This window comes from Manis pentadactyla, chromosome 3 (genome assembly GCF_030020395.1).
Source record: "Manis pentadactyla isolate mManPen7 chromosome 3, mManPen7.hap1, whole genome shotgun sequence".
In the NCBI taxonomy this organism is placed as follows: domain Eukaryota; kingdom Metazoa; phylum Chordata; class Mammalia; order Pholidota; family Manidae; genus Manis; species Manis pentadactyla.
The window spans coordinates 66,345,157-66,359,049 of NC_080021.1; the positions used below are offsets into that span (position 1 = coordinate 66,345,157).

At 39.0% G+C, this 13,893-nt stretch overlaps 1 protein-coding gene across 1 annotated transcript in view; it reads right to left on the reverse strand.

Annotated features, from left to right (window-relative positions):
- Positions 1 to 13,893, reverse strand: part of XKR9 (XK related 9) — a 55,044-nt gene that overhangs the window by 40,401 nt on the left and 750 nt on the right. The window contains exon 2 of the mRNA XM_036886259.2: positions 4,015 to 4,562. Coding sequence (XP_036742154.1) covers positions 4,015 to 4,286 — 272 coding nt within the window. The 5' untranslated portion in view covers positions 4,287 to 4,562. The remainder of the gene's footprint in view (positions 1 to 4,014; positions 4,563 to 13,893) is intronic.

Below are 13,893 nucleotides of genomic sequence, written 5' to 3' on the forward strand. Positions count from 1 at the left end.
GTACAGCATGGGGAATATAGTGAATAATACTGTAACATCTCTGTTGATAGACGGTGACTACACTTATTGTGCTAAGTGTTTGGTAATGTGCATAATTGTTGAATTGTTATGTTGTAAACCTGAAACCAATGTAATATTGTAAAATGTATATCAACTACATTTCAATTAAAAAAATAAGACCCAACTATATATTGTCTAGGAGAAATCCAGTTTAAATATAAAGACACATAGAGATTAAAAGTAAAGATATGTTAACATAATGAGAAGACAAGCTACAGATTGGGAGAAAATACTTATAAAAGATATATCTGATAAAGACTGTTATTCAAAATATATAAGAACTCTTAAAATTCAATAATAAAAAAATTAACAATCCAATGAAAAAATGGGCAAAACACCTGATAAATACCTCACCAAAGAAGATATGTGGATTAACATGCAAGCATATGAAAAGATGCTCCACATTATATGTCATTAGGGAAATGCAAATTAAAACAAAGATACTACATGCACCTAGTAGAATGACCAAAATCCAGCATACTGACATATCAAATTGTGACAGGAATGCAGAGAAATAGGAACCCTCAATCACTGCTGGTGAGAGTGCAAAATGGTATGGCAACTTTGGAAAACAGTTTGGAATTTTCTTACAAATTAGATATAGTCTTACCTTATGATCCAGACAATACACTTTTTGTTATTTATGCAAATGAGTGAAGACTTAGGTCTACACAAAAATCTACACATGGATATTTACAGTGGCTTTATTCATAACTGCCAAAACTTGGACACTATCAAGATGTCTTTCAGTAGATAAAAGGATAACCTGTAGCACATCCAGACAATGGAATATTATTTAGTGCTAAAATAAATTATCATTACCATGAAAAGATAGAAGAAGCTTAAATGTATATTACTATGTGAAAGAGGTCAATCTGAAAAGGCTAAATACTCTATGATTTCAACTATATAACATTCTGGGAAAGGCTAGACTTTGGAGATAGTAAAAAGATTAGCGGTTGCCAGGAGTTAAGTAGGAGAGAGGGATGAATAGATAAAGCCCAGAGGATTTTTAGGGCAGTGAAACTATTCTAAATGACACTTTATGGTGGATACATGTCATGAAACATTTGTCAAAACTCACAGAATGTACACCACCAAGAGTTAACTCTAATATAAACTATGGACTTTGGGTGATGATGATGTGTCAATGTTAAGTTCATCAACTGTAATAAATGCACCATTCTGATTAGGAAAGTACTAGAAGGGCAGGGTGTGGGAATGGGGACTTGGTGATATGTGAGAGGTCTGTACTTAATGCTCAATTTTTCTGTAAAACTGGAACTGCTCTAAAAATGAAATTTACATTAAATGGGGAAAACATACTTGACTTCATGAAGTATTATAAAGCTATAGTAATCAAGAGGGATGAATAGATAAAGCCCAGAGGATTTTTGGGCAAAACACCTGATAAACACCTCACTCTGTGAGAGCTCTGTACTTGATGCTCAATTTTGCTGTAAAACTGGAACTGTTCTCAAAATGAAATTTATGTTAAATGGGGAAAACATACTTGACTTTATGAAGTATTATAAAGCTATAGTAATCAAGACAGTATGGTTTCTTTCCTTTTTTTTAATTAAAGTATCACTGATATACAATCCTCTGATGGTTTCACATAAACAACACAGTGGTTTCAACACTCACCCATATTGTCAAGTCCTCACCCCCTCTATTGTGGTCACTGTCTATCAGCACAGTAAGACGCTACAGAGTCATTAATTGTCTTCGTGCTACAGACATTATGGTTTCTTTATCTGCAAATGATGTAATTATCTATGTAAAAAACCCTAAGGAGTCTACAAAAAAAGCTCCTAGAATAAGTGAGCCTAGTAAAATCATAGGATAAACGAAAAACCAACTATAATTCTATATACCAGAAATGAAAATTAGAAATTGAAATTAAAAATACACACACATGGTGGGGACTTGGTGATGGGAGGAGTCTAGTAACCATAATGTTGCTCATGTAATATTAGATTAATGATAACAAAATAAAAAGTAATAAAAAATAAAAAATAAAAATAAAAATACACATGCATTGAAAACTACAAAACATTGCTGAAGGAAATTAAAGGAAGTCTAAATAAATAGAAAAACCTGTTCATGAATTGAAAGACTCAGTGACTCAAAATGATCAAGATGCCATTTAGTATGGTATACTTAAAATATGTGCATTTTATTTCATGTAAAATTATATCTCTAAGTTAATTTGTTTAAAATTGGTATATTGTTGACACAGACTTCCCTTGAACAGAGTTACATCCCAGATATGCATAACCTATGTAGGCCAGGTAACCTCAAGCCATGAATTTAAGTATAGACTCCACCTGAAAGAACCTCTATACATCTTCTAGGAATAAAAGAAAGTCTCTAGAAAGGGCTTGGTGAAGTTCTCACTGATAATTTTTACAAGGGCAATGACCAGAACATAATCACGGGTACCAGGCAAACAGGAAAACAAGGCATATGAGTACTCAATAGGAGAAGCATAGCCAGTTAGAAGAAACCTGAAAAGGCTTCAGATACTGGAATTACAAACAAGACAACTCTACTTACTATGATTAAAGATATAAATGGCAATTTGAAGCTACCTGCAGTAAATAAGAAACTGTAAAAAGTGACATACCAGACATGAAAAGAACCAAATAGAGCTTCTAAAAATAAAAGGATTAATAGTCAAAATTTTTTAAACTCAGTGGTTGGATGTAATAACATTTTGGCCACGGCAAAAGAAAGTACTAGTGAAATAAGGACTTGTGAAAAAATTACACCAAATGTACCACAGAGAGTCAAAAAATAAAAACTTTAAATATCTAACACATTAACATTTCATGCTAGATACAATGAGAAGATCTAACTTACATTTGCTTGGAGTCCCAGAAATGGGGTAAAGAAAATATTAGAAAAGACAATGGCTGAGAATTGTGCAGAACTGTTTGAAGATAGTCACAGAATTAAGAGGACCAGCAAACCCCAAGCAAGAGAAATAAAAATAAATCTACACCTAGATACATTACAAACTATAGAAACACAAAGATAAGGAGAAAAACCGTAAGAGCCACAAGAAGGAAAAAAGACAAAATACCTTTAAAAGAGCAGTAAAACTGGCATCTAACTCTTCAAGAGCATCAGTGGAACAAAAGATGAAAGAATGTAACATGCAAAGAGAAAATAACCACTCATCTAGAATTCTATAGCCATTAAAATATCTCTCAAGAAAGATGGCTGCTGAAAGAGCCCAAATTCAAAATCCAACAAAATGGTATGCTACACTCTTAATATTTGTCTTTAACTTTTCTCTTTACTTCTAATATATATATAGTTTTTCATAGAATTAAATCACTTAAGGTAATAATGAAAAGATCATATGAAATCAGGTATATGGAGAATCATAGAATTCTCAGGGCCTAGTTAGATCCTAGTTCTTTTAACTATAAAATAAGGTTTTAAACAGCATGATTCTTAAGGTTGTTTTTAGTTCTGTACTTAGCAACCACATGGCTACTGCATTATTGCAGCAAAAATTTGATTTATAAATGATTTTATTTTCAAATTTATAAATTTGACTATAAATACCATTAAATAAGTGCTATAAGTAACTTAAACAAGTGCTCTGATACAAGTGATGGACTACATTTACATAATCAGGCTTCAAATATAAAATAGGAAATAAGAGTCAGAAGACAAAGAAGTGAGTCTTTTTCCACCCACAAAGAGTACATATCAGGAAAAGTAACTTAATTTGATAAATTAAAGCATTCTATTATAAAGCCTAGAAAATTCTGACAGTACAGCAATGACTCATGTAAGCACTGATAGTGAGAGGAGAGTAACCTTTGCTCTATGTGAAAAATAAGAGGACCTTTGTACATTTGACTACCCAGATTCAGAAAGGTACTTTCTGTTTGGATTAAAGAAAAACAGTGTTAATGATAAAAAATGTATGCTCACCTGGTAAAAACTCCTCCTTGCAAGCAATGAAGTAGAAGGAAACAATGCTGACTTTCTTGGCCTGCTTTCTTTAAATCAGCCTTAAACCAAGAATAACTAAAACACTGGACCACAAGCGTTCCAAAGAGCATAAAGCTTACTGTTAAAACACCAAAAACGTACTGTCCCTCATGGAAAAACCTGACAGATACCCAGATGTCCACAATTAAATCAGTTATATAGATTATAATGCCAAGAACTGACATCATAAAATTCAACTTACTATATTTCATTATGAATCACTATAGACTTTGGTTATCTACCTTCTCTCCTACAAAAAGAAAAAAAGTAACTAGGACAAATATTAGTGCTATACTTTAGTATAGCACTAAATTTTAATTTTTACTCCCTAAATTTATTTTGAGAAAGAATAATATTAGGAAAATGGAACACTAAAACCTAAGTAACTAATTTTAACTTTCTTTTCTTAATGTCTAATCCTGGCCCTATGTTAAAAGGTTTTATTCAATCTTCTATTTCACAACGATCTTCATTAAAGATGACAACACCTAAAATAAAACATACATAAAGGATTCTAAAAATCTTGAGTATAATATTTAAAAAGCTAGGCTATGACTTTACCAAAGCTCCATTTTTTCTAAACATAATATATTACCACTAAATATAGTTCTTATAATAGTTTTAAGAAAATAAAGTCTCAAATAGATTTACTACTGACAACGTCCTCTGAGACTATTTTGTACCTCTTAAAAAATACACGCTACTCAGAAAGATATTTATCACAGGCCCATTTATAATGGCAAAAAACTGGAAACAGTCTAAATGCATGAATATATATAATTGGCAAATAATGATAGATTCATAAAAAGGAATGTTACAAAGATACAAAAAATATAGTTTAAAAAAGGGCAATAGCTGTGAAAATTTTTAATATGTTTTTAATTCAGTAATTCCATCTAAGAATCAAGCCTAAGGCAACATTCACAAATACACATATACACAGATATATGCTCTTTGCAGAACCTTTCTTATAACAGCAAAAAACTGAAAACTACCTAAATGACAATTAAGAGACCTAGTTCAATAAATTATGGTACATCAATACTAAAGAATACATACTGCAATTTTTAAAGAGAATGGTGTAGCTTTGTATAAACTGACTTTGGAACATCACCAAGACATGTTCAGGGAAAAAAGCAGGTGCTAGAAGGATAAATATAGCATTTATGTTTTTTAATTATGGAGAAGGGAAGGGGGTTGATAGTAAGAGGCAAATGCAACTTCAATCCTTTAATTAAACATGCTTTTATGTTGTTTTTTATATCAGACCTGTATTCATTCAATACATAATTTCTGAAAATAAAAATAATAGTAAATCCTATGCTGATGAACAGTGACTGTAATGGGGTATATGGTGGGGACTTGATAAAGGGGGGAATCTAGTAACCACAATGTTGCTCATGTGATTGTATATTAATGATTTCAAAATGATAAATAAATAAATGAAATAGTAAATCATACAGAGAATTGCAATGACTGGAAAAAAATTTTATGCTACTAATGATAGCTGGCATTTACTTAACACTACATGACAGACATTGAACTACATGTTATATATAAAAGGCTCCCAGTTAATTCTTATATCAAACTTACATTATATACTATTATCATCCCTATTTTATAAATGTGGCTGAATGCAATATTCAGACAAGATTTGTCTGATTCAACAGTTTTTTTTAATTTTCCTAATTGCAAACATCTCATATAAAAATCCAGATTTTTCACTGTTATCAAAAAACCGAAAGATATGCTACACTTGACTATCACTCCTTCATGAGCAGCATATTCCCTCTAGATGGGGCATGCCTTTCAGGTTTACCACAGTAGTCAGCCACTCCACTGACTCATTTCAAAAGATGGACCTCAGTGTCAATGGAGCTACTTACTAGCTGCAAATCCTTTGTGGGGAAGTTGGGGTTCCTATGGCCAGGATCCTCACTGAACTCAAACCACCTGATGATGTAACTAGCCTGTTGCTAGGCTACCGCTTCCACACCTTTAGGCAATAAGCTATTATTGCGCTATATAGCGAGCTCAGCCCAGTGCTCTGGGTGGAGGCAGAGACGCTAGTGCTCGACCTACCACTGGGAGAACAAGCCAGGTAATAAACCCTTTCACCCCAAAGAACGTTTTGCTGTCGATTTCTTTGGTCACATTGAATCCATAGTGAACTTGCCAGGGGCTAAAACCCATTGGCAAGACAATTGGCACACCGAGCCAGGATCATTGTTGACCAAGGAAAAAGACAGGCTGCCCTTATGGGAGGGGTCCTTCAGCAGGCTGTCCCTGTGAATGGGAGACAATGGATCATCCCCCAATGGGTATATGGTCTGAGGTGGCTTGCCTCCTAGAGGACTAGGCCCCACCCCAAGACTGGAGGCAAGTGGAGGTGACACCTGAGGCAGAAGGGATAGCCCTTGGTATAGAAAGTAGGTCTTTTGAGAGACAGAGTGCCCGTGAGGTAGTGGGGACTGTGGGTTGGCGGGTCTCACAGTATTAAAAAAGTCTACAGAAGAGAAGGACATGCTCCTGAAAAAGACACAAGAAATGGCAGCATGAGAATGTGAGCTGCAAACTTCTGTGGATTCCCTGAAAGGAAATGGCATTGATGAAGAGGAGGCAGCACGAGAACACTTGCAGCAAGGTGCCACTGAAGACATAAAATATTCCTTACAGAATGAGAGGGCAGCGCTGCCAGGTACTCTGAAAGAGGAAAAGGCCATCAAGGAAAAAGGCAAACTCCTGAGGGAAGCACAGGTGGAGGTGGCATGAGTACTCCAGCTGTGAAGCATTGAGATGAAGGTAAGAGAGCTTCAGAAGACTGAGCTACCATTGCTGTGAGGCAAACTGGAAAAGGTAAAGGTTGCTGCAGAGGAGGCACTTGGGGAAGGGGAGAGAAAGAAGCCAACAGCCCCAGAAATGGAGGAGCTGCAGAAGGATAAAGGGGTAGTGCAGGAGGCACTGGCCCCTGCTGTATTGAAAGCATGCCCGGTGGTTGTAAAGAAAATGAAGACACAGCAGCTGAAAATTCCCCAAGGAGAGGAGCAGCCCCCTCCCCAGGTCGTGGAGTACTCTATGCTCTGCCTCTATACTCAGACTGAGCTGGTGGATTTGGGCTCCTGGTTTAGGCAGAAGCCCTTGGAGTCAATATCAGCGTGGCTCCTGCATCTGTGGGACTTAAGAGAGGATGAAATTGTTCTGCTGGGATCACAGATGGGAAAGCTGGCTTCCCTGACAGTGCAGCCCACTTTGAGGCAGCATTTACAAAATGCACATCAGACCCCAAGGAGTTACTCCCTCCTCGATTGCCTTATGGCTGCACTTTGCACTGGATGACCCAATCCAGGTGATCTACCATCCTCTCCTGTTAGATAGCAGACATATGCTGAGCTCCAACAGGTGTTACGAGAGCTAGGCATAAGAAATGCCATCTATAGTCCAGAGAATTATGGCACAGATGAAGATATTTTCAATACTAGGATGAGAAATATTGTGCTTCAAATAGCTCCCACATTCCTCTTTGGGTGTCTAGTGGCCATTCTTTACCCTCACCTAGGGCATCCCATAAGTGAGGTGACACATACAGTAGCAGACTTAGGAAAGGCTGAAGTAATGAGAACTCAGAAAAAATAAGATCTGCTACTCACAAGAAGAATTTAAAGGGCCCCATGAAAGTTATGAGGACCCCAATGTGGTTTGATTTAATACAGGCAGAAGAAGATGGAAGGAAATTAGATGGGAAGTCAAATAAGATCTCACTAGAGCTATGGCAACAGCTGAAACCAGAGCAGCAGTTTCAGCCATTAAGACCAAAGAGGGAGAGGTCAGAGACAGAGCCACAAGTCTGGTCTGTGTGTTTGCAAGACTTCCTGCTGAAGAGCAAGCCAATCTCACTTGAACCCACACAGGAAGATGACTGGGAAACATGGTTTGACTGAGGAGAAAGTCAAGGTATCTGCCCTGAGGGACTAGGGGGGAACTGGAGGCCACATGTTGAAATAGCTGTCCATTGGTCCCCAGTGAACATACAACATGTCCTGGGCTTGGTGGACACAGAGGCTGAATGTTCACTGATTCAAGGTAACGCTGAGCAGTTCCCTGGGACCCCCACTATCATAGATGGATATGGGCGTAAGGCTATCGAAGTGAAACAAGCCCAAATCCCTTTGGGAATAGTGCATCTACCCACAAAAGAGTATACTGTGTATATATCTCCTATCCCTGAGTATATTTTGGGGATTGATATCCTGCAGGATCTATGGTTGCAGACCACTGCAGGTGAGTTCAGACTGAGAGTACGTGTGGTGAAGACAGTTCTGAGGGGACATGCTAGGCACTCAGCCATAGCTTTGCCTGTGCCTCGGCAGGTGACTAATACAAACAATACAAACTGCCTGGATGGCATAAGGAGATTGCAGAAACTCAAGGAGCTGGAAAAGGTGGGTATTATAAAGCCCACCCATAGTCCTTTCAAGTCCCCAGTGTGGCCAGTAAAAAAGCCACATGGCTTCTGGCGTATGACTGGATTACAGAGAAATGAATAAAGTCATACCCCCTATTCATGCTGCTGTCCCCTGTATTGCAGGCCTGATGGATACTGTCAGCCATGAACTAGGAACATACCGTTACATGGTAGATCTTGCTAATGGCTTCTTTTCCATTGACATTGAGCAGGAAAGTCAGGAACAGTTTGCCTTCATGTGGAAAGGATGGCAAATGGGCTTTCACCGTCCTCCCACAGGGATACGTCCACAGCCCCACCATCCGTCATGGACTTCAGCCCAAGGGCTTGGCTATACGGGAGAAACCGCCACTGGTGCACTGTACCATTATATTGACGATGTCATTCTCGTTTGATTCTCTTTCAGAGTTAGATGGTGCAGCACGCAGACTGCTGCAACGTTTATAGGGGAAAGGATGGGCTGTGAACAGTACCAAGGTTCAGGGACCTGCTGCATCTGTCAAATTATTGGAGGTCATATTGTTGGGTAAAACCAAAGTTATACCAGAAGCAGTTATAGATAAAGTCCAGGCCTATCCTACCCCTACAACTGTAGCATTGCTACAAGAGTTTCTGGGTCTTCTAGGCTACTGGACAGTGTTTATCCCATACTTGGCAGAAATTCTGAAGCCCTTATACCGGTTGGTACAAAAGGGTGTCAGGTGGGACTGGAATGAGACAGCAAAACGGCAGTCAAGGCTGTGCAAGCCCTGTATGCTGGATGTTCATGTGACTGAACACAGTTATGGCCGGGGTCTCTGGCAGCGACTTGAACAAACTCGCCAGCCTATTGGATTCTGGTCACAGCTCTGGAAAGGGGTAGAAGCATGATACACTTTGATAGAAAAACAACTGGCTGCTGTGTATCACGCCTTCCAGGCTACAGAACGCATCACTGAAATGGCCCCAATAAGGTAATAACCACCTATCCCATCTTGGGGTGGGTACAAGACTGGACCCAAAAGCCAAGGGGTGGTGTGGCACAAACATCCACACTAGCCAAGTGGGGTGCTTACCTACAGCAGAGCAGTGCCCTCTCTTTTAGCCCCTTGATTGAAGAACTGCAGTGCTTATTGGGGCTGGTGACATATACTAGTGAAAAGCAGGAAGAACTTGCCTATTAACCATTAGTAGAGGAGAGTCCCTAATGGGAGGAAAGAGCCCCTATACACAAAAATGCACGGTACACAGGTGACTCCAGTTGTGGCCAGCCCCCAAAATGGAGGGCCATACCTTTCCATCCTAAGACTGAGACAATCTGAATGGAAGATGGTGAGGGGAAGAGCAGCCAATGGGCAGAGTTGTGGGCCATATGGCTTGTGATCAGCCAGGAGACCTCCCCTATACTTGTCTGCACTGACAGCTAGGTGCCTTTCAGGGCTGGACCCTATGGCTACCAATCAAGTACCATGCCAACTGGCTCACCAACCCCTTCGGGGACAAGAATTGTCATAAGACTTATGGACCTGTGGTCAGACTAAAATAATTACAGTATACCCTGTGACAGGTCATTTGACACTGGCATCCCCAGGAAATGATGTAGCAGATAAATTGGCCCAGATACGGTGGTAAGAAGAAAGCCTGCCTTTGATGTAGCCCAATGGTTACATCAGCATTTGTTGCATGTGGGGCAAAAGACAATGTGGGCTATAGTCTGTCAGTGGGGCTTGCCTTTGACCTTTGAAAAAGTTAGTAGAGCCCGGCAGGAGTGTGTCGTGTGCTCCAAAAGGGACTTACACCGAGTTCCACAGCAACATGGGACAATACCTAAGGGGCCTATACCCCTCATCAGGTGTCAGATAAACTACATTGGGCCTCTACCTGTGTCAGAAGGATATCAGTATGCTATGAGTTGTGTGGACACAGATACTGGTCTTCTGGTTGCTTTCCTACCTGTTGTGCAGACCAGCAGATGATCAAAAGAGGCCTGGAGAATCTCTTTGCTGCCTATGGTCAACGACAGGTAATTGAGACTGATCAGGGCACCCATTTTACTGGTCATACACTGCAAGAGTAGGTGCGACAGCTCGGAACCAAATGGAAGTTTCATGTGCCATACAATCCTACCACAGCAGGCACAATAGAGAGGCACAATGGCTTGTTAAAATCTGGACTAAAGTCAGAACCAATAGTCTGCGAGGATGGTCAGCCTGCTTATGGACTGTGCTATGCAGTTTAAATGAGAGACCTTGAAAGGGAGCCCTGAGCCCTGTAAACATGTTAACACATATGGCTGCCTCCCCTGTACAAGTGCAAGTACAAACCAAGGAAGAATCACTGAAGCCGAGGTTCGGCCACCAGAATAATATCTTGCTGCCAGCACCAACTGCGCTGAACCCCGGGGACTCCACTGAGTGGATGTGGCCTTGGAACTTTTGACACATGGATTAATGATGACTGGCTCTCCTGGCACCTTGGGGACAAGGCCTGGAAGCTGGCCTCCTGTGTAGTCCTGGAATAACAGCAGACCAGCCCCCAAAGTTCACAGTAGTATATCTTGAACGGCCAGAAGGTAGGAGCATCTTATCGGCAAGTTTGTTTTACCATTATGGCCAGTGCATGCACCTCCAATAGCACTATATATAGACCCTTCAGTAACCCCCACGGGGAAAGGAGGAAAAGTGTGGTATACTAGACCTGGAAGGGACCCCCCCTTCCTGCTACAGTCCTATCACAGTATCACTCTCTTGCATGTATCCTATCTGATGGAGAAGATTTGCCTATCTTGGTGTCACTAAAACATGTGTCTTTTCACCCCTAAGGTCTTTGTGGACTGAGAACTTTCTCTGGCTTGAGGATTATTATAATTTTTGTTATTAGCAACCTCCTTTGGCTTTAGGATTACAATAATTTTTGTTACCTATATCAAAATCTTGTTGTATCTTAATTGTTGTTATTCTCTCTAAGTTGTTATCCACTGTTGTTGTTTAGGAATCTGTTTATGATACTCCAGCTTTTTCACATGGGGACCATCACAGAAGATTGGAAGCATGTAGATTGTAAGGCAAGAATCCTGGAGGGGTGGAGTGTTGAGAAGTTGGGGTTCCTATGGCCAGGATCCTCACTGAACTTAAACCACCTGATGATGTAACTGGCTTGTTGCCAGGCTACCACTCCACACCTTTAGGCAATAAGCTATTATTGCACTATATAGAGAGCTTGGCCCAGTGCTCTGGGTGGAGGCAGAGACACTAGTGTTCGACCTACCACTGGGTGAATGAGCTGGGTAATAAACCCTTTCACCCCAAAGAATGCTTTGCTGTCAATTTCTTTGGTCACATTGAATCCATAGTGAACTTGCCCAGGCTGTAACCCATTGGCAAGACATCTTTACGTATGTTCTTTTACCTACCTATGACTTATTTTATTCACCTGAAACATGGAGATAATAATGGAATATACCTCATAGGGTTGCTGTGAAGGTCAAAAAGATAATATATATAATATATATAAACCTCTAGAATAAAATACTTGGCACACTGGGGTCAATAAATATTAGTTATCATTATTTAACCTTGCCTGGCTGCCTGATCCCTGTAAGCATCTGAGTTTGCAATCTTTGACTTTTGTTTAAAGAATATTAAGTGAAAAAATACTATAGTATCATCTTAATGCTTTGAAAATTCAAAGGAAATGTGACTGAAGAAATACAAAAATTTTAATAGTGACTTCATATAGGGAATTAATAGCATTACAAATGAATTTTTTTCCTTCTTGTATCTTTTCTATATGTATGAACTGAATTGTTCCCCAACCCCAAATTCAAATGCTAAAGTACTTATTCATAATGTAACTGTATTTAGAGATAGGCCTTTAAAGAGGCAATTAAGGCCAAAGAAGTCATAAGGTTGGGCCCTAATCCCATAGGACTGGTGTCCTTATGAGAGGAAGAGACACCGGAGATCTGTCTCCCTGACATCCAATCCCCCCACACACAAAGGAAAATCTATGTGAGGATACAGTGAGAAAGCAGCCATCTGCAGCCCAAAGAGATGACTCACCAGAAACCAACCCTGTTGGCACCTTGATATTGAACTTCCCATCTCCAGAACTGTGAGAAAATGGACTTCTGTTGTTCAAGCCACCCAGTCTGTTGTATTCTGTTATGGTGACCCCAGTAGACTAACTAACACCCTATATGTTCTATAAGGAGCATCTATTACTTTAAAAACCATGAAGGGAAAGTGTTACTAAAATCACACACAAACTAATACTTCTAGTGTTCTTAATCATTTTACCACTTACAAGTATTTTGTTTAAAAGACTTCAGAATATTAGAACGTATTTTGCTCTTTTAAAAAAAAAACAAACAAAAAGAGAAAAAATTCATTATAAATACTTTTCCTGCCAAGAATGTTGCAGGCAACATGATCGAAAAAGTAATTTTAAATCTGAAACTTCCAACCTAACAGGCCATGAATTTCCCTGCAGTAAGCTTCTAAGCTTAAAATGGAAGATATCATGTACAACATAAGCATGGAGTTCAAGAGGATGAGGTTTAATCAGAAGGTTCTGTTCAGTTGAACTAATTAAATATTTATTTAGAACCTACCATCTGTTGTTTTAGGCTCTTGGGATATATTAAATGATAAAAGAGGCAAAAATCTCCGCCCTTGTGAAACATCCGAGCAGAGACAGTCAATTACCAATAAAGTAATAAGCAAATTAACTTTATATTAGAAGGTGATAGTGCTGTGGGGAAAACAAAGCACATTAAGGGAGATGAGGATTTGGAGTAGACGCAGACACATCAGGGGCTAAAATTTTAATTAAACAGGGCAGGCCTGAGAAGGTGGCATTTAAGTACAAAATTAGCCACGTGGATATCCTATCAAAAAGCTTTCCAGATGGAAGGAAGAGCTAGTTTGAAAGTCTAATGTACTATGTTTTAAGTATGTTCTCCAGAAACAAAAGTTTCACAAATATTGGGAGATTCCTAGCATGATTATATTGGATGTGTTTAATGTATATCCAGGTCCTATTCTAATATCATTCAAAAAAAATGTAATTTCTTAAGCTTTAATATCTAAGGAGAAAAAACTGTATATATACTGGAAGAATAGATAGTAATAATAGCTGCTATTGTGTGTACTGTGTGTCTAGTGTTTTATATACATTATTTCATTAAATCCTCACAGATCCCTATGAGAAGGGTATTATTGGCCAAACTTACATATCAGAAAACTGAAGCTTAGAGATGTTGGCTGTATAAGGTATCTCTAGTGAGAAAACTGATTTTAATGTAGATAATGTCCTTAAAATTACTCTAATATCTAACCACACTCTGTGCGTGCATTTCTTAATTGCTCTCCTCACAA